The 22,393-nt window shown below is 40.6% G+C and overlaps 1 protein-coding gene across 1 annotated transcript in view; it reads left to right on the top strand.

Annotated features, from left to right (window-relative positions):
• Window positions 1-2,951: 2,951 nt before the first annotated feature.
• Window positions 2,952-22,393, top strand: part of insrb (insulin receptor b) — a 281,258-nt gene continuing 261,816 nt past the window's right edge. Inside the window, exon 1 of the mRNA XM_045687930.1 lies at window positions 2,952-4,142. Within this exon, the coding sequence (XP_045543886.1) occupies window positions 4,064-4,142 (79 nt within the window). The 5' untranslated portion in view covers window positions 2,952-4,063. The remainder of the gene's footprint in view (window positions 4,143-22,393) is intronic.

Raw genomic sequence — 22,393 nt, 5'->3', positions numbered from 1 at the left:
TTGGCCGCCCGGCCAAACTGAGCAATCGGGGGAGAAGAGCTTTGGTCAGGGAGGTGACGAAGAACCTGACTGTCACTCTGACAGAGCTCCAGAGTTCCTCTGTGGAGATGGGAGAAACTTCCAGAAGGACAACCATCTCTGAAGCACTCCACCAATCAGGCCTTTATGGTAGAGTGGCCAGACGGAAGCCACTCCTCAGTAAAAGGCACATGACAGCCCGCTTGGAGTTTGCCAAAAGTCACCTAAAGGACTCTCAGACCATGAGAAACAAGATTATCTGGTCTGATGAAACCAATATTGAACTCTTTGGCCTGAATGCCAAGCGTCACGTCTGGAGGAAACCTGGCACCATCCCTACTGTTAAGCATGGTGATGGCAGCATCATGCTGTGGGGATGTTTTTCAGTGGCAGGGACTGGGAGACTAGTCAGGATTGGGGGAAAGATAAACGGAGCAAAATACAGAGAGATCCTTGATGAAAACGTGCTCCAGAGCGCTCAGGACCTAAGGTTAGGGCGAAGGTTCACCGTCCAACAGGGCAACGACCCTAAGCACACAGCCAAGACAACACAGGAGTGGCTTCGGGACAAGTCTCTGAATGTCCTTGTGTGCCTAGCCAGAGCCCGGACTTGAACCCGATCGAACATCTCTGGAGAGACCTGAAAATAGCTGTGCAGCGAAGCTCCCCATCCAACCTGACAGAGCTTGAGAGGATCTGCAGAGAAGAATGGGAGAAACTCCAAATACATGTGTGCCAAGCTTGTAGAGTCATACCCAAGAAGACTTGAGGCTGTAATTGCTGCCGTAGGTTCTTCAACAAAGTACTGAGTAAAGGGTCTGAATACTTATGTAAATATCATATAATGTCAAGGGGTCGGAATACTTTCCGAATGCATTGCCTGCTGCTGTATTTTTAGGTTTCCATTATGCAAACAGAGGTGTTCAAATCCATGACGTTCCAGACCTTGTGAAAGCTATTCCTAAAAGACCTCATTCACTCTCTGTTCCTTTTCCTTCCCTTCCCCTTAGTCACAACATTCCACTGACTGCTAGCTGTTCCCTTCCCCTTAGTCACAACATTCCACTGACTGCTAGCTGTTCCCTTCCCCTTAGTCACAACATTCCACTGACTGCTAGCTGTTCCCTTCCCCTTAGTCACAACATTCCACTGACTGCCAACTTTTAGACTGAACAAGATACAGCCTAGGCTTGAAAAGAACAGAACATACCAGGGCACTAAACACTAAGGCACTAAACACTAGGGTACTAAACACCAGGGTACTAAACACCAGGGCACTAAACACTAAGGCACTAAACACTAGGGTACTAAACACCAGGGTACTAAACACCAGGGCACTAAACACTAGGGGGGTAAACACTAGGGTACTAAACACCAGGCCATTAAACATCAGGGCACTAAACACTAGGGTACTAAACACCAGGGTACTAAACACCAGGGCACTAAACACTAGTGTAGTAAACACTAGGGTACTAAACACTAGGGTACTAAACACTAGGGTACTAAACACCAGGGCACTAAACACCAGGGTACTAAACACTAGGGGGGTAAACACTAGGGTACTAAACACCAGGCCACTAAACATCAGGGCACTAAACACTAGGGCACTAAACAACAGGACACTAAACAATAGGTACTAAACACCAGGGCACTAAACACCAGGCCACTAAACACCAGGGCACTAAACACCAGGCCACTAAACACTTGGGCACTAAACACCAGAGCACTAAACACTAGGGTACTAAACACCAGGGCACTAAACACCAGAGCACTAAACACCAGGGTACTAAACACTAGGTCACTAAACACCAATCAGCACAGGTGTTGTAAGGTGGTTTAACAAATGTGTTATATATCCTGTATTTCCTCAATTATTTTTTGGAAGGGGGTGGTGGTGTTCACATTTAAAGATTTAGGGCCAATCAATGTAATTCATGTTCCATTTGTGTGTTGGTGGAGAGAGGACAAAGAAGTACTGCAGCAGTCTCTCGCTCTGAACAAGCAGAGCTGCAGGCACAGAAAGCATTAATCTGAAACAAAAACAAAAAGTGCACAGTGCATGTACTTTACTTTGCTGAATGTAATTTCATGAGATGAGGATTTACTTAAAAATGTATATTTAACATGTTGGTCCTTGATCAATTTGAATGAACAACACCACTGTGACAAATGGTTTGGTTGAACACCAGGATGACAAAATGTGATCCTGGATGATTCAAAATACTTCTTTGCCCTCAAACAACAACCACAGAAGAGAAAGACTTCCTCCATGCAAGGCATGCAACCACCATGTTAATCATGAACAAGCTCCCACACTCATAAAATGTTGTCAAATCTATGGTAATAATACTGGGGTTATGAGGATGTGTTTGTCATGCAAAACTGAATGACTGTACTGTTGTGTACCAAGCTAAAGGCTACTATGCTTCCTTCCTGCCTCCAGGTTCGAGATAAAGCTATTTATTTATACTAGTCTCTGCTAAAAACATTCCATTATTACTTTGGAACTACACTATACTTAAACAAATTAAACTATAATTAATTTGTGCAATTTGGAAATCATAGTTAGAATAAATATTGATACAAATTATAAATTAAAGATGCATCTGCTGCCTATCATTTTATCTGCTAGTTTTATAGCCAACTTGGAAGATAAGAGTTTTATTACAATTTGCTAAGAACATTTTTATTTTTTATTTTTTATGAAAACGTCCCGGCTGGAGTAATAGAAATAACTCAAAATCATTCATTTTAAATTGTCTATCATCTCCGAATTATTGCGTTTTGTCGTTCTAATAGTATTTTTGGTTGGGTGACACAAAGAGAATTTTGTTCGGCTCATGGATGGGCTTTCTATCGCGCAATATACTCCAATCCGTAGTTTCCAGCGATTCTAGCGCTAGTCCGTGTTTTCCAACGGACCCTATCTGCCCAGCTGACTGGCAGTACTTGTTTACTGGTGGATAGACACAGAAAGAGACGAAAAGGGGGGAACCTGAGAGAGGTACCGTTTACGGGGATCGAAGTTTTTACACACTTCGAAGCAATGTGCTGGAAGCGGCGGATATTATTTGTTTAATGGCTAAAAGTAACGTTCGCTGTATCACGTTTATTGTTTATGGGTGTTTTCATTTTTTTGTCGTGGCGTGACTGTAGCAGTTCAGAGGAAGGTCGTTGAAAAAGCTATCCACGTTTTTTTTTCTTCCCCCTGCATGAATCCAAAGGAGTTCCTGGGATGTGTTCATGTTTTTCTTCGTACGTCTTAAAAAGGTGTTTTTGCTGTGATACTGCGAAGAAGTGGAAATACTTGGGAGGTGCATGAACCACTCAATCAGCGACCTGTGGATTACAGCAAGCTAGCCAACTCTATCCCAATTACTATAGCTAGCTAATGTTAGCTAGCTAGGTTATTGGGTTGATAGAAATTCGGCTAAATAACTGGGGTTTTTTTTTGGAAAGAAGAGGACACATATTTCGACATTTCTAAGCATTTTTTAATTTTTTTAAATAATTGCTTTATTATATGAAAATACGGTCTCTGAGTGTTTTACCAGAAGCACGGTCGCCCATAGTCAATTCCATGTATTTTCAACATTGGACCCTCGTTTATCGTGGAATGAGCCCGTAGCTACTATCGCGACTGGTACCTCTTTACTAGTTCAGCTAGCAGTGTGGGATTGCTTTCTCTCCAATCGGAAGACTTTTATATAGAACAGATGAAAGTGACCTATCCCATACAATTGTGGAAAATGAAGTTTTTTATTCGCCAATGTATCGCCAGAACCCAAGATCATGTTATTTAGTGGTAATTTTGTTTCAGGGATAATCCATAATTAACTGAGAAGATATCAAGATAACGTTACAAACACATTGGAACCCCCCCGGCCCCTTTTTAAGGGGGGCTAACTGGACTAGTTCTCGTCTCTCTTTTTCAATATTTGTTTTGTGTTTTCATTTCTTAGAAATACATTTTTAAACAGACTTTGGATATCTTCAAAACAACCTCCACGTTTTTGGATGCACTAAAAATAAGAGAACAGTCACAATGCGGCTTGGGAGCTCAGCGGTTGTTTTGGTTACTTTTATCTACATGGTATGTCATGGTGGGCTAACACATGGAGAAAGTAAGTATAGCTATATATTTTTTATGCAATACTGGTTAATGATTCATGTGACTCACTCTCTACACACCACCCATCCTGCCATCACCAATTTCATGTGTTTATTATTACCATGGAAAAATACCTTTTAATTGAAATGAGTTTAAATGAGGGATTCAATGCAGTGGTCACTGAAACAATATGATTGACCATTTTACCATGAGACTTTTTGCCTAAATTATGGTAAACACATTTTGCGTCTCATGGTGTTATTACAAATATTTGTTAGCAAAGTTATTAAAGAATACCCACCCCACTGTTAACATATCTTATAGAGGCCTGTCGTGGATGGGTCAACCCGAGTACAGATTAGCTCCTGATATGGACTAGGGTGGTCTGTTGCAGCAAATCTAAACAGGAAATTGTATAATTCGCTTGCAGGCGTAGGCCCCTTCATGGCGACTTGCTACACACACACTCACGTTGTAGCTGGAAATGTAAACATATTTAGCCAACGTTATGAAGGTCCATGAAATCCCCATACATGCAGGATTAGCAAACACTATGCCCATCTCTCAGCAGAAATGTCTGAAATAATGTACACATTCACACGCTCACCGTGTGTCAGACAATTACTGTGAGTGTGAGGATGTTTACTATGGAGGAAACAAAACAAGATTTCAGGCACCGTATAACTGTATCTCCTATTTCTTGTTTTATGATGCACTTTGTTTGAAAAACAAGGCGTATCATGGTGGCATGTACAACCATTACATTTGAAAGTATACAGGCTCTATCCCTTAGCTTTATTGCAGCAGAAAAATATAGAACCCACTCTCTATAGTGCCTTCATAGCTGTTGGATGTTTTCCCTGCGTATTGATCCAAACGTTTTCAGCTCAGGATTCAAGACATTTCTCACAGCATACCATATAGTTATGTCACTAATCCTGTCCTCTAATGTAGTATTTTGGGCTTTAGTCCATGCCTGTTGTTAAGTGGGCTCCCAAGTGGCACAAGCAGTCTAAGGCACTGCATCTCAGTGTTAGAGGCGTCACTACAGACCCTGGTTCGATTCCAGGCTATATCTTAACCGGCTGTGATTGGGTCCCATAGGGCGATGCACAATTGGCCCAGCGTTGTTGGGGTTTGGCCGGGGTAGGCCGTCATTGTAAATAAGAATTTGTTCTTAACTGGCTTGCCTAGTTAAATAAATGTTAAAAAAAATATGTATGTATGTATATGTTATTTGAACATGTTTTTAAATCTGTGACAAGTGACACATTGTTGTTTCATCCTAAAGATGGCATAGTTTGAATATTAAACTGCAGGATAAAAACAATATATTGAACTGCTCAACTATGTAATTACAATAAGAAGAAACAAAACTACAGGTATGTAACAACTGTTGCTGTTGTATTTAGGCTATCAGGTTACCACCTTTTACTCTGTAAACTTGGCCTACTTATAATGTAAAGAGGCTGCCTAATGGCTTACTGTACTCCAAGCTTCTCTGGAAGTGTTTCATTTTAAGCATCTGAAGTCACCAGAATAATACATGTTTGTAAAAAAACATACGCAGGCACACCATATTAGGTGGATAACCAGACATTCATGAAATAAGGGTGGTCAAATGTACCATTCCATTCAGTAGATGTTATTAGCATGACTCAGAGCCATGCAGAATTATGATGACATGGTACAAGATAAAGTGCCTCGCCAGACCTTTTTTTCCCCCTACGTATTTTACCGAAAAGTTTTCTAGTAAAATTGAATATTTCCCAGTTGAGTGTATCTGAAGTAGCTATTTTTAGTCTTGGCTGTGGCATTTTTTTGTGCTACACCCAAAATGTAACCTCATGAAAACCTCTAACTTACAATCTTTGCACATTTTCTCTATACCTGTTACACCTTGGCATGTTGATTTGAAACACATAAAATGTTCATGGACATTTTAGCTAGCTTGCTGTTGCTAACAATTTTGTCCTGGGAGATAAACATTGGGTTGTTGGTTTTTAATTTACCTTGACTGAATGTTGTCCTCTTGTTGCTGGGTATTTGTAGAACTTTGACCCGGAGTCCTATCAGCTTCAGTGTCATAACCCTAACCCTTTGACCCGGAGTCATACAAAATTGTGTTTCTCTACTAGGATGATTAATCCATAGATAAATGGTAGAATCATAGTTTAGTATTTAGTTACCTGTGATTCATCTCTTGTTAATTTTTCATCACTCACGTGGCTTTATATGCTTGTGAAAACCAATGAGGCGGGTTGAGCATCTTAAATAGGCTAAAATAGAACTTGGCTCTATCAGCAATGCAGGTGTTCATTGACACTGCAGTGTAAGGAAATGATTGAATAATGTACCGTAAACCGCACGCAACATGGCCGTTCTGGTTTCCCTGTTCCAGTGATGCTCTGTTTGCTTCTCTGTAAGGCTGAGACATAAATACTAACAGGTCCACTTTAGAACATTCTAGAACATAAGAGTCTGTTTGTTAACATTAGGCTAGTAGGGATTCCTGTGATGGCCCAATGAAGTGTACACATCTCAATGTCTCTCTTATATTTAAATAAACTTAAAGCTCCGACACAAGATTGTCAAACGTTTGCTTACCGACAGTACTTAGCACATCTGAACAGAGTGTCGGCAGTCAATGTCTTTTGTGTTCACACAGCAAAGACCTTGGAAGTCGTCAGCCACTTGTTAAAATACTCCAAACCAGAAGGTGGCAGTAGCATTGTTTGGCAATGCATATCCATGCGTATTGCTTATGGTCTAGAGTCTAAGCTATCCGTGTTAATTTTGTTGATACCAGCCAGGTGGCCACAGCTAGATAACAAAGAAACAATTTAATTCACTCTCCATTATCTCATACTGCCAGTGCCAGCCCATAGCCAAATGTTTAGCCAGCTAGCTAATGTTAGGGACACTGCACTAACTCTGCAGCCAGCAAGGGCAGCTCTTTCATGGAAACTAGCTAATCCATTGTGATTGAATTATAGTGTCAATATTAGTTAGTGGTTAACTAGCTTGGAGGAAGTATTTTTTTGTTGTTGTGCCTGTGTACAGCTAGCTACATTGTGACTGGCTCGTCTGTGGATGTATGGAGAAAATGCCATCTCCCCCACCCTTTTTTTTATTTGAGGTTCATGCTCTCTGATTGAGCCAATCTCAAGTTGTTGTGCCACTGATGAGCATTGCGATAGCTACAAACCTATCGGGTCGGCACACATCAGGTACCGCCATTTGTTCTAGCAAGAGAAGGAACCACCTCCCACTGTGATGAGTACCTATCGGCAGTCTTGGTGTGTCTCATGCTTAGGTTATGTCAAGCATTTGGCTAGTAAGGATCTCTCTGCTGATCCAACAAAGCATCTGACATGGAGTACGTATAACTTCTTGTCTTCTCTATTTTACTGTTACGCCCTCTTCTGTTCTGTGTTACAACCAAACCGGAGACAGTTAGGGTATCTGCTATTTGACAAAACCTCATCCTATTAGTGTTGTCTCACTTTAAACCGCTCCAGAGTTCAAAGGAGATTTTTCTGGGTATTTTACACATGGAATGTATGCAGAGAAAAAGGTTACTGCAGAGGGGCCCTGCTAGAGGACGGCTGCTATCTCTTTCTGAGGGAGTGGAGCATATGTCAAGGGCTGTTTTCTTCCTGATTGACTGAATTCTGTGGGAAGTGACCATATTTGGCATGAAATGTATAAAAAAAGAATGAAACCCCCCTGGATGTTTTGAGCAGTATTTGCATGTATATTACTGTGGCCTATATTGTCATTTATCTCATAATTCTGATGCAGAAGGGATTGTGTATCGATATCTAAACCACACCGAGGTGCATAGTTTTCTGAATGATAACACAATATAACGTGTTTTTCTGGGGCATTATGCTGCTGTTGACTGTCTGTTTGTCACAAAGGACACATTTATGTATGGAGGAGATGGAACGTCGAGTCTCTATCCACGAAGCAACCGCTCTCTCTTGCTGCTGTGTAACGGAAAGTAGTTGTGCAACACCTGCCTGGTCTCTTTCTTGTTCTTCTCAGACTTGTGAGTGAATCTCTGTAAGGGGGGATATTCCAGAGCGTCTGTGAGGGCCTTTGACTGATGGCTCGCCACTCACAACCCCAAGCCCCATAAAGTTAATCATTCCATGAACCAACCAATTCATTTATCATTTGTGCTCAAAGTTTAATTTAAGTTAATTTTGTTGTGGCCAACTGAATAGTCCCCCTTTTTTTTTTAATAAATTTTTTTGTTTTTTTAATCTCCATTTATAGAGTTAACTAATAGTCTTGGATGGGAAATTGGGAATCCCCTCCCCCTTTATAAAAACACTCAACAGAAACACGGTGTTAAACAATGACTGACGCCTATGGTGAACGGCTGAACAAAGAAATAGGAAAGGCCGGTCATTTGATTCGCTCTGGGAACAGAAGGCAGTGTGTCTATTGTTTTTGTGTTGACTCTCTGTGGACCCTGTTTGGGAACCTCAGGCACATTTTCCCACAATGTTGTGCGTGTGGAATGTGTTTGATGTGGGCCACCCTGTAGGTAGACCACAGCCTGATGTCTGCAGCTCGGCCCACTGCTGTGCTGACCTTTTCCGGGCCATGGATCTCTACGTTGGTGATCTAGCATGTGAACAGCATGTCCTTGCCTGGGAGTCTCCGAGGTGGGCCTTTTTCTCTGGCTTTTGGGTGTCCTGTCTATCTATGCCCACTCCTCCATGTTCATGAATAACATGGAATAGGCTACCCATGTAGGAACATGCATGGGTATTACGAAGCAAGTAAAAAAATTGTGCCCCAGGATATTTTCTTTGGTCCGTTTCTCTGATTTGTAGTGGTAGGAAATGTGAGCTGTGAAAAACATTTATTTGTGACAGGGGAAAACGTGTTGCAGCAGCCTATGGTCTGGATGTGGAAGGAGAACGGGAGGTTCAGCTGTTTCATACGGGAAACCTTAAATCATCACGTTCAGTTGTTGGCCCTCCTCATGGTCGATGTGATGTTGACAGCCTCACTGGAGGGAACACACAAAATGGTCGCCACTCACCAGAACATGGGTAGTGGCTGTACCTAGCCTACATACAGTCCTTTTCTGGAGCTAAACAGTCTGTTTGATCACATTCTGCCACATTTATTTTATACAAACACAATGTAATAAATGATTATAAATAAGCAGTGATCATGTAATTACTTTGTTTACTTAGAGTTTATGAACGAAAGCCTGAGCCATTGTTTCTGAATAATTGTGTTTTCCCTGAACCTTTAAAAAAAAAAATCTATATAAGTAGCCTAATTGTGTGGCGTAAAGTCTTTTAGATTTAAAATGGGCAAATGCAACAGATGAAATCTAACAAAGGCAATAGCCTAACATGCTGCCCAAACCGCCCGCGTTCCGTGCGTTGCAAAATAAATGTAGACATGCATGTCGTTCAGTAATTTCACCGAAACGGCTTGCGTGCGACAACGGGCGTCTGAGCAGCCAGGTGCTAAAATAGAACTCGGTTCTATTTTAGAAGCTTGACACACTGCAGGTCCCGCCTCTCCCATCTACTCATTGGTTTTCTTTATGAGCATATACCCATGTGGATGATTGACAGATGAACGAGGTCCAGCCTTCTAGTCCAGTTGGTTGCCATGCCAACCCCCATATAAAATCCACAGAAGAATAATGAACGTGGAGAATAACTGACTAGGTTTCCCCTTTTTATCTGTGGATTAATTCTGAGTAGAGAACACATTATTTTTGTGACTTCTACAAAGGTCCTGAAAATTAAAATAAAAGTGACCATGTGTATTTCAGGTAAAATGACAACCCAATGTTTATTTCCCAGGACAACAGCAAGCTAACTGTGCATGAATATTTCATGTGTATTTCATGCTGCTGCTACTCTCTGTTTATCATATATGCATAGTCACTTTAACTATACATTCATGTACATACTACCACAATTGGGCCCACCAACCAGTGCTCCCGCACATTGGTTAACCGGGCTATCTGCATTGTGTCCCGCCACCCACCACCCGCCAACCCCTCTTTTACGCTACTGCTACTCTCTGTTCATCATATATGCATAGTCACTTTAACCATATCTACATGTACATACTTCCTCAATCAGCCCGACTAACCGGTGTCTGTATGTAGCCTCTCTACTGTTAATCACTGTCTTTTTACTGTTGTTTTATTTCTTTACTTACCTATTGTTCACCTAATACCTTTTTTTGCACTATTGGTTAGAGCCTGTAAGTAAGCATTTCACTGTAAGGCCTACACCTGTTGTATTTGGCGTTCGTGACAGATAAACTTTGATTTGTTTAGGCCTAGGGCTGTTACGGTCACCGTATTACCACCACACCGGCGGTCACAAGTCATGACCGCAGTCAAATTCCACGTGACCCTTTAGTCACGGTAACTAGGCTTCTTTTTCAAATCCTAATCCCACACCTCATGTAGTCTAGCCCATAGGCCTATATGATTTGTATCACAAATAGTCTTAAAATGAAGCACATTATTCTGCTTTACAATCCGTGTAGAGCCTAACTGGCATACGTAAGTGGCGTGTGAGTTTCAAGTCAGGGGAAGATAATTTTCACAATAAAAATGCACCTTTTTTTATAATAAAGCGTTACATAATTGCATTTGCAGTCACTTTTTGAGAATGGTGTTTTTCCCGCTAATTGATTGCATTTTGGAACATTTTCCCTTATAGCCTACTGCCGTGTGCACATTGTTGCACTTTATAATGCGAAGAAATAAACTATTAGGCTATCAACCTTTTAAGCTAAATGTTCTGATTTGCTGCATCATCCTCACTGCTTTTAAATGTTATTTTTTTTATGCAAATGATTGTATTAATCTTGGATCTATCGCTTCCCACAACTGTCCCAGAGTATGTTTGGAATATTTGTTTCTCACACAGAAGGATTCAACTTTTGTACAAGTAAATGTGGACAGTTCTTCTGACCTCTTCAGTATGCGACTTGAAATTTGAAAAGGGCGCGTGCAGTTGCGTCTTCAACGTGTCTTCACTTGTAGCCTACTTCGGAGGCTAGATTCCTGTGAGAAGGACCCTGTCACTTGACAGGCATTGGTTAATAAGAATTGAGAGATCTGTGAGAGGTGCTTGGGAACATGATCATTGGCAACCGGGTGAATGGAATTATAATTATTATATTTAGCCGAAGGGCATAACCGGCTGCAAGCCATTCATTGTTTTTTTTTAGGAGGCATTACGACGACACAAGGGGGAGGCCACTGGGAAATTCAAGGCCAGTGCCTGTTTTTAAAATTTGAGCGGCCTTTTAAGCAGTCTAGAACAGTTAAATAGTTAACACACGGACGCAGCGGTGTAAGGCACTGCATCTCAGTGCAAGAGGCGTCACGACAGTCCCTGGTTCGAATCCAGGCTGTATCACATCCGGCTGTGATCGGGAGTCCCATAGTGCGGCGCACAATTGGCCCAGCGTCGTCCGGGTTTGGCCAGTGTAGGCCGTCATTGTAAATAAGAATTTGTTCTTATCTGACTTGCCTAGGTATTAAATAAAGGTTACACACACACACCACACTGACAAAAAAGTTATTTTATTGGTATTTATGTATGTCCCCATTACCAGTAAAACATAATCAAAACCTATTTCTTTCACTTACTTGCTGTGCTGTTTCATTGTTCAGTCGTTTCATTCTCAACCAGGATTTCTATGGAACGCCGTTTGGGGTCTTTGCTATGGAACGCCGTTTGGGGTCTTTGCTATGGAAGGCCGTTTGGGGTCTTTGCGTGTCAAAAAAAGATAAACGTCAAATAACACTTTGACCAATCAGGACCAACACATTGATTACACTATCATTCGTATTTCATATGTCACAACGATTCATCGATACTTATGCTATGATGCTGGTAACGTTGTCCCGGGCCCTTAGTGCTGGTCATAAAAGAAAAGCTATCTAGCTCATGGATGCAAACGATGTTCTTCCCCAAAGGAAGAATGAAGTCCTCCACAATAGTATGGGGCTTGCCTGTCCTAGCCACTCGGTAGCTCGCCGTATGACGCTTCTAGCCCCTTCTTATTAATGGTATCTGTTGCTTTTATACATGTCTTACTACTCGAAAGTCATCTTTATTCTCACTCAAACTCCCTTGGCTTATTTTTCAAATTGTCATGTTTCTAAATCTCTTTTATGTGAATCACATTTTCTATTTGGCGTATCCCCGGCAACATTGCCCCAGTTTGGGAATACCTGGTTTAGGCTATATTAAATGCATTTATTAGACTTTTTAAATTGTTGAGGTCTGTATCAGTGGCTTGTAGGCTATTATTGGATGCCAGGAGATGCTAAATGTGTTTATGTTAATTAACGGTCAATTACCGTGAGATTGGCAGTTATTTGCTTGATAATCACCAGCTGACACAATGTAAGGACCACCACAGCCCTATTTCGACCTGTCCCCAAATTTAATATAGTTACTTCACAGTTGCTATTTTAACCTGTGTGTCATGAACGAGTCTGGGTGGGGATGCGCACAATGGCACACGCGGAGCTGCCTGGTCATTATGTAATAATCGCAAGTAAAGGATTTCCTTGTCCTTCGACTGTGTTTATGGGGAAATGGGCAATACTGTATTGTAAAGGAAATGAACTGTTCAGTTCTCTTCCTAAATCTTTCTTGTTTTGAGTCTCTAATTCTTGATCTATCACTAATTACCCATTTCAACTTCTCCCATCTCGTCAAATGTATGATTTTTGTGTGTGTGTGTGTTAAAAGCGAGACCTTCCTCTCGCGCTCCGTGTCCACTTAATGATCAGCCCTGAGAAGGAAAAACACAAGCTTCCCTTTGACTCCTGCTATACATCACCGACAGCAACCGTTTGGTTGTGAGGAGAAAAACAAAAACATCCCTATGTTGTGTGTTCAGTGGGAGTGTAGGCCTAGTTTCCCTACCTCTCTCGTAATATTGTAGGGCTCCCTTGGTCTCAATGGGACTTTCAGCTAAAATAATGTTTTAGTAAAATAACAATTTATGTAATTATTTTGTCAAATGAATGGATTCCCTCCCTGGCTTTTCTTAAGTTTGTTGTGAATAATGTTGTCATGGAAATATATGATGTAATGTCTGACTTGGTGGTGTCATTGATGCCTTCCGTCCTTCATAAGTCTGGGGGATTCCTAGAAAGATAAAAAGGCACACTTTCCTAAGGCCATAATCACTGCATTGAAATGCGGTTGGAAAAGGGAATCCCACACACAGCCCCATTATGCCATCCTGGAACAATCTGAGATGTGCCTGTTGCTTTTTCTATATTCCTGTTTTTAACTGTCAATGACTTCACACTATAAAATCCAAGTTAAGCCGTGCTTGTAATGCAGGGATCAGGCCGAGCCGGGTTGGAAGCCCTTTTGGCAGACAAGGCTGAGGGCAAAACAAAGGCTGCTGTCGTAAAGGGGGGGGGGGCTGTGGCCTTGTAACTGTACCTGATGGGTTAAATGTATTTTGAGGTCTGTCATATGACTGAAAAGTGGACATTTGACTCACGCAGCCCAACTCTGTTGTTAAGCACTGCAGGTCTGACTGCCGTGTGCTGCTGCTGATGGGAGAGGAGGAAGGGTTGATCATGGCAGTGAAAATAATAAATGAACTAATTGATTATTAATACAATTAGGACAATTGTAGAAGTCAATGGGCTGTGCAAGAATATGTTTCCTGAGTTGTGAAGATGATGCTTGATTAGGGCATTGAATAAGTGAATTAATTCCTTTTTTTTTTTTTTTTAACAAAGGCTTATCTTAAAAGTCAGAACTCATGTTTATGAGATCCAATAGGTCAATATAAAATCTCTTGAATAGCTCACGACATTTGAAACGGTGATTGTGTGCTACTTTCTGTATTATCGTATTTTGTGTGTGTATGTAGGGTCCTATAAAATCAAAAAAATTGTTTTCACCATTTTAGTTTTTTCAGGGTTTTGATCGCAATCTCTTATTTTAATTTTTTTTAATAGATCCTCAAATGTTGTTTTAAGTCCACAACAATGCTTCAACCACATCAGGAGACCACTTTTGATGTCTGGGGGGAAAATAGACGCCATTTTATATTTTTGGGTGTAGTTACCCTTTTTTAATGCGACTGTATAGCAGTAAAAGACCATTGTTTGCTAAACAAATGGCCACTGGATTGATGCAAATCATGATATCGTTCTGCCAGGTAAGTATAGTCTACTTGGTAGTTAGCATTTTAATTGTGAAGGGTTTTGGGAAAGCCTTTCCATCTACCAGGAGAATGTTGTCATTAGCCATTAGCGATGATGCTATACAAAGTTTAGACGCACGCACCGCACACAGACGAGAGCATTCCTGAGCCGTTTCAGAAAGTTGCAGGAAAAATATAAATCACTAACCAGGTTTTCATCCAACATTTTTATGCGAGTAAACTACATGTCGAATAAAAAAATGTCACGACAGGCCTGATGGAAACAGCAAATTTATCGGACAACTTTCCATATGTTGCTTGACAAGGTGGGTTCTTTCTGTGTTTTTGTAAAATTAATTACGTGAGAAATGGCGGTGGAAACTCTTAAGCTCAAATATTGCTATAATAACCATTATCATATTGAAGTAGACTTGGAGTCACACGATGACATGGTGTGTGGTCCTCCCACTACGACTCTGGGAAACCATGCCGTTTAAATTAGTCTACAGATGAAATAAGTTCTGAACTTCACAGGGTGGTGAAAGTGCACGGTGAGGAACTTCACAGGGTGGTGAAAGTGCACGGTGAGGAACTTCACAGGGTGGTTAAAGTGCACGGTGAGGAACTTCACAGGCTGGTGAAAGTGCACGGTGAGGAACTTCACAGGGTGGTGAAAGTGCACGGTGAGGAACTTTGATTCTCCCTTTCCAATAAATACCAAGGGTCTTATTCTGGTGACATGATGATTGATGCTTGGCTGCAGTTTGACACTTTTAAAATGTTGTCCATAATAATCTCATCATGTAGGCTATACCCACACTGTATCTGTGTGCTGTTGGCTAGAGCACACCTGCCTATACCAGAGTAGGAACATTTTGCTATATAACGCCAATTTGTTTTTCACATCCATTATAGTGAGGTTGCAAATGCAATGGAAACCCATTTTGACTTCTTAAAGTAATTTTTATGTGCACTATGTCATTAATCACAGACTTTTATCCACAACAAGTTAATTTGATAAACACATCTCTGGTGGGGAAAATGTGCATTATTTTTTTAATATATATTTTAGAATATTCACATTTTAAAATCTGTCTCCAATTGGATGGAAACCTAGCTCTTGATGCATTTAGTTCATATCTTATTAACTTGGGCAATTAAATGCGTTTAAAAATAAATCCAATACATTTAGTTGATTTTTCTACAAAGTTCAATACATTTTTTTAATATTGTTTGGTTTTTAATGTCTGGATTCTGTCCGCAACACAGATTTTATAGGGCCTTATCTATGTAGCCTATGTCTCCTGATGGTAGTGTAGTTAGATAAACCCACTGCTCTCTGTCTCTCCCATACACCCTTCTCAACCCGTTTCCCTCACCTCTCTGTCGGTGTCCTGCTACAGTGATGTATATTCCTCAACACCAGCTCACCCAGACCTTCAAGTGCTCGGTCATAAAATCTGTATGATACTCCAGTTTATTCTGTCATTAAACCGTTCAACAGGGTTAAGAGGGGGATGGCAATTTGTTTTATTTTGTGGCTGAATAAATGTTTTATTTTTTTTTATACCTCCTTTTGTTTCTCCTTTAGTAAATATGGTTAGGTGACTTTTGAAAAATTAGGCGACAGGAGGAGCGTGGCTCAGAATCAATAGCTTCATTACGCTATAATGATTTAATTGATTCGTTTTAAATGTGATGGGTCAGAAATCAACCGATCAAACTGAAATGCTAACATAGTGTCGTTACAATAAAAATTTTCCCAGAGATTCTTCCTCAGATTAATATCTTAGACAGAAAATATATATATTTTTAAAGTTTTTGTTTCTACTTATGTTTTATTGGTCTGAAGTACATTTTAAATATTTTTTTCCCTTTTTATTTAACTGAAGATAATATCCATGTTTTTAAAGAATTTGTGCCCCTGCCTGCACACTTCAATTTCAATTATTTGTTTCGGTGGAGTAGTTTGACACTAACAAAATAGTTACATTTAGCAGACGCTCTCATCCAGAGCGACTTACAGTAGTGAATACATACATTACAGTAGTGAATACATTTCATTTTCATTATATGCATTTCTAATGTTCTTGTCCTCTTGCCCATTTGCGCACCGGGGCCTCCCACTCCTCTTTCTATTCTGGTTAGAGCCAGTTTGCGCTGTTCTGTGAAGGGAGTAGTACACAGCGTTGTACGAGATCTTCAGTTTCTTGGCAATTTCTCGTATGGAATAGCCTTCATTTCTCAGAACAAGAATAGACTGATGAGTTTCAGAAGAAAGTTCTTTGTTTCTGGCCATTTTGAGCCTGTAATCGATCCCACAAATACTGATGCTCCAGATACTCAACTAGTCTAAAGAAGGCCAGTTTTATTGCTTCTTTAATCAGAACAACAGTTTTCAGCTGTGCAAACATAATTGCAAAAGAGTTTTCTAATGATCAATTAGCCTTTTTAAAATGATAAACTTGGATTAGCTAACACAACGTGCAATTTAAAATCTGTTTCCAGCTACAAAAGTCATTTACAACATTAACAATGTCTACACTGTATTTCTGATCAATTTGATGTTATTTTAATGGACAAAAATTAGCTTTTCTTTAAAAAAACAAGGACATTTCTAAGTGACCCCAAACTTTTGAACGCGTGTGTGTGTGTGTGTGTGTGTGTCATTCACAGGGCTTTTATTAAAAATAGACTACTGAGATGGTATTGAAGAAATAAGCTGTTTAATCTTTTTTGTGATAAAATATTTAAATGCGCAACCTAATCCAGTGACTGTCAAGCATTTTGGGTAGACAATTATGCTGTTATTTTATTATTTATATTTTACTGTGAAAATAGGGCTCCAGAATGTTAAAAAAATAATAAAAAATCTTCAGTGGATATTATTTTGCCTGCATCTTTGTGTTATATTATCATAGGTTCATTTATTTGGGGCTTATTCACCAGCTGAGGAAGTGGAAACTCACATGAGCTCGATCACTAACTGTAAATATAATGCCCACTGCTAGTAGCCATGTATTATTTTAACATTCAATATCCTACAAAAATGTTTCAGTTGTAGCCTACCGCGAAATGAGGCCTATGCACATTACATGCTATCTCAAAGCCATTTCAAATATCTTGTTTGTAAAATAGTTGCTTTTGAGTTCAGGTTGAAAAAGTAAACCAACAAAAAACAGTGAACATCCTCTCTCTGTCTCTGACAACAGGATAACTGTGTTTTCCCCACAATTTTAAATTGTTATACAATCGCAACACGTCCCCCCCAGGAAAGGAGAGTGGCTTGCTAGACACAGCAGAGAAACAGGTACAAGGGCAGGCAGACCTTTTCATTACAGGAATCATGAGGATAATGTACTTTTACTGATTTGACCAAATCATGGTTTTTAGCTTCCTAAAACGAAATGGGATGTTTTGACTGAATGAATGTGCAACTCGAACCAATGCGATCAATAAAATATTTTTTTAACTCGCACAGCCAAGTCAAAATGGTTGCAAAATGCGCCTAAATGGTCGCAGTCTGGAGCCCTGCCTTGTAGTCTTTTCACTCTCTCTAACTTTCGTTTAACTTCAATGCTAACGAAACCCTGACACGCAGACAGTCTGCTCACATCTGGTAATCCCAGTCTGTATGTGCTGGGAAAGCCGGCTCTTTCATAGAGTTTAAAGGTGTGAACGCCATCTTTTTGCCACCTCTCTTTTGTTAGTCTCTCCAGCTGCCGTGATGCTTTAGTATGTACATTTGCACGTGATGAGGGATCGGACACTTTCGCACTGTGTGTGTTAAATGGTTGTCTACAGGGCTGGGCAGCTACAGTTTGTCTTAAAATTAATAGGCTGAGATTTGTTTCTATGGTAATCCTGCTGCCTCTCTCTGGTTTCTATGGTAATCTTGCTGCCCTATGGTAATCCTGTTGCCTCTGTTGGTTTCTATGGTAATCCTGCTGCCTCTCTCTCTGTTGGTTTCTATGGTAATCCTGCTGCTTCTCTCTGTTGGTTTCTATGGTAATCCTGCTCACTCTCTCTGTTGGCAATTTCCCCCTCTCCATGCTCTTCAAGGCCTAAAATTAACACCTGCCACCTTTCAAATACGGGTAGATTTTGACATTGGCTGCAGTATGTTTTTTTTTATTTAACCTTTAACTAGGCAAGTCAGTTAATAACATATTCTTATTTACAATGACGGCCTACCAAAAGGCAAAAGGCCTCGTGCTGGGACAGAGGCCTGGGATTTAAAAATAAAATAAAAAATACAATACAAATATAGGACAAACACATCACAACAAGAGAGACAACACAACACTACCTAAAGAGAGACCTAAGACAACAACATGTTAGCAACACAGCATGGCAGCAGCACAAAACATGGTACAAACATTATTGGCCACAGACAACAGCACAAAGGGCAAGAAGGTAGAGACAACAATACATCACACAAAGCAGCCACAATTGTCAGTAAGAGTGTCCATGATTGAGTCTTTGAATGAAGAGATTGAGATAAAACTGTTCAGTTTGAGTGTTTGTTGCAGCTCCTTCCTGTCGCTAGCTGCAGTGAACTGAAAAGAGGAGCGACCCAGGGATGTGTGTGCTTTGGGGACCTTTAACAGAATGTGACTGGCAGAACAGGTATTGTATGTGGAGGATGAGGGCTGCAGTAGGTATCTCAGATAGGGGGGAGTGAGGCCTAACAGGGTTTTATAAATAAGCATCAACCAGTAGGTCTTGCGGCAGGTATACAGAGATGACCAGTTTACAGAGGAGTATAGAGTGCAATGATGTGTCCTATAAGGAGCATTGGTGGCAAATCTGATGGCCGAATGGTAAAGAACATCTAGCCGCTCGAGAACACCCTTACCTGCCGATCTATAAATTATGTCCCTGTAATCTAGCATGGGTAGGATGGTCATCAGAATCAGGGTTAGTTTGGCAGCTGGGGTGAAAGAGGAGCGATTATACAATAGAGGAAGCCAAATCTAGATTTAACTTTAGCCTGCAGCTTTGATATGTGCTGAGAGAAGGACAGTGCACCGTCTAGCCATACTCCCAAGTACTTGTATGAGGTGACTACCTCAAGCTCTAAACCCTCTGAGGTAGTAATAACACCTGTGGGAAGAGGGGCATTCTTCTTACCAAACCACATGACCTTTGTTTTGGAGGTGTTCAGAACAAGGTTAAGGGTAGAGAAAGCTTGTTGGACACTAAGAAAGCTTTGTTGTAGAGCATTTAACACCAAAATCCGGGGAGTGGCCAGCTGAGTATAAGACTGTATCATCTGCATATAAATGGTTGAGAGAGCTTCCTACTGCCTGAGCTATGTTGATGTTGTAAATTGAGAAGAGCGTGGGGCCTAGGATTGAGCCTTGTGGTTCTCCCTTGTTAACAGGCAGTGGCTGAGACAGTAGATTTTCTGACTTATTAAGTTATTTTGTGCCGTTTTGTTTCATAGCTGATAAATTAATCGCACAAAGTCAAAGAACAAAAAATCCTATTTAGCTTTCCTCTCTTTCCCTGGTTTCGTCTGTTCCATTTGTTCTTGTAAAAGTGACAGAAGTCTCTGTCAACACCAGTGTGACAAGTGGAGGCAGGGGACATAAATATGGACATAGCAAGGCTGACAGGAAGTGTGTGGTCAACGGTAGGGATTGGTCAGTGAAGTGTTTGTCATTCAACGATAGACTCATTTGTTTTCATGCACTTTTTTTACTTGAGAAATGCTGCAGCAAACAAACTCCACAACAAAAAAAACGTCCCCTTTTCAGGACGCTGTCTTTCAAAGATAATTTGTAAAAATCCAAATAACTTCACAGATCTTCATTGTAAAGGGTTTAAACGCTGTTTCTCATGCTTGTTCAATGAACCATAAACAATTAATGAACATGCACCTGTGGAACGGTTGTTAAGACACTAACATCTCTAGTAAAATGTCCGTCAGAAAAAATACATTATTTTTCTTGCAGTTTACGCAGATTCTTTTTTTGTGTGTTTCTGTGAGAAATAAAAAGTCACTTTTTTTGGGCCCACACCAATTTGTATACCTGTTGTTGGCTCAATGCTTTGAATGTGCAAATATGTTCTGTGCATATCATATCCTTCATGCTCACGGACATCCTTCATGCTCACGGATATCCTGTATGGGGGAAAAAAACAACCGAGTGCCCATTTAGAAAATATTTCAGAATTCACTTAAAACCCAGAGGGTTCCTATGGACAACAAACACATATTACTATATATTATTAAAATATTTCAGAATTCACTTAAAACCCAGAGGGTTCCTATGGACAACAAACACATATTACTATATATTATTAAAATATTTCAGAATTGACTTAGAACCCAGAGGGTTCCTATGGACAACAAACACATATTACTGCAGCCATGCCTGAATATAACACGTTATATTGCAGATCAGATTTGTTACCAACTAAATACATATGAAACTACATTTTTATATTCTCTCGACGTCAGGTCATGGCTGTCGATGCCCCTTGTGTTGGCGTAATGCCCCCTTGTGTTGGCGTAATGCCCCCTAAAAGATCCATGCCCTGCAGCTAAAGTGCCGTTGTGCTATTGGGCTGAATATAATAATTATAATTCCCTTCTCCCGGCTGCCAACCGCCGTGCTCCGAAGCACCTCTCGCTCACATGGCTCGCTCAGATATCTCCATTTGTTTTAATTAGCCAATGTCAGTCACAGGATCGGGATCATACTCACAGGCCTCACAGCTCTGAAGTACAAGTGAAGACAGACACATCGGGGATGCAATGGCTCCCATTATTCTTATCGAATTCCAAGGCTCAGATGCTAGAATAACTGTCCATATGTACTTTTCCTCAGCCAACAAGATGAGCAATGAACAGCAAAAGCACTAGCCTAGCTACTATCCCCCATAGTACAAAAGTTGACCTTTTCTATTGGTCAGCTTATCCTTTTTGTTCGAGAAATAAATATTCCAAACACTCTGGTACAGTTGTGGGATGATAGATCCCACATTAATACAATCACTGTACATAAACAAAATACATTCACTTTTTAAAATGCAATGAGGCTCATGCAACAGATCAGAACGTTGATAAACTAAGCACACGTGGCAGTAGGCTATACATGCAAAAGTTTCAAGATGCAATTAGCGGGAAAACACTTCTCCAAAAGCGCACCACAAAAGCATGTTCATGTGACAGAGATGGAAAATATCATTTTAGAAATTTAGAGAGGGGAGATCTAAAGATGCAACAACTATCATGGGTTGATAATATGACTAGGATTGTGTCTTTTGGCTGCTGGATAACAAACATTTTTATTGAACATGAGCGTGATAGGTTACAGGTTTCAATGGCAAATGAGGAAGTGTTTAAAATAATTCCCTCAGCATTCCTATGGTTGGAATTTGGATAGGTTTCTTTGAAATAAGGTAAGACATGCCTCGTAAAATGGAGGGGGAAATCCAGGTTTTAAACAATTACGTTTATTGTTAAATGGTTTGAAAATGCTGACTGCCTCTGTTCAGATTGTAAGGTGGATGATGTTCTGATGCCCAACAGGCACTGGCCTTTGTCTCTATCAGAACGAACAGTGCCTCAAGTATATCAAACAAAAGCCTTTTAGATGTTTATTAATTATCCTACATTATAATTGTCAAACATGTCTGGCATTTAATTCAAAGTCTCATTTAAAGTTTGGCTACATTTTCTGGTGCGGACATTAAAGGCTGTAGCCAATACCATAGACTATCACCTACATTTAACTTTCTCTTAATAGAATAGCTAGTGTTTTTTTGGGGGGGGTTTCAAATACATTTTATTGCCTATTTTGGTTAATGGCCTTGGTGCCCTAGCAGATTGCCCTGGCAGATGGTCCTTGGTGCCCTAGCAGATTTCCCTGGCAGATGGTCCTTGGTGCCCTGGCAGATGGCCCTGGCAGATGGTCCTTGGTGCCCTGGCAGATGGCCCTGGCAGATGGTCCTTGGTGCCCTGGCAGATGGTCCTTGGTGCCCTGGCAGATTGGGTACCTCTTGAAGGACAAATGGCCTTGCCCCTAAATCACTAAATTCTAGGCCTGCTCAACT

The sequence above is a fragment of the Salmo salar genome, chromosome ssa10, assembly GCF_905237065.1.
Source record: "Salmo salar chromosome ssa10, Ssal_v3.1, whole genome shotgun sequence".
NCBI classification, from domain to species: domain Eukaryota; kingdom Metazoa; phylum Chordata; class Actinopteri; order Salmoniformes; family Salmonidae; genus Salmo; species Salmo salar.
The sequence above is the reverse complement of the archived record's forward strand: the minus strand, read 5'-3'. Positions and strand labels throughout refer to the sequence as shown.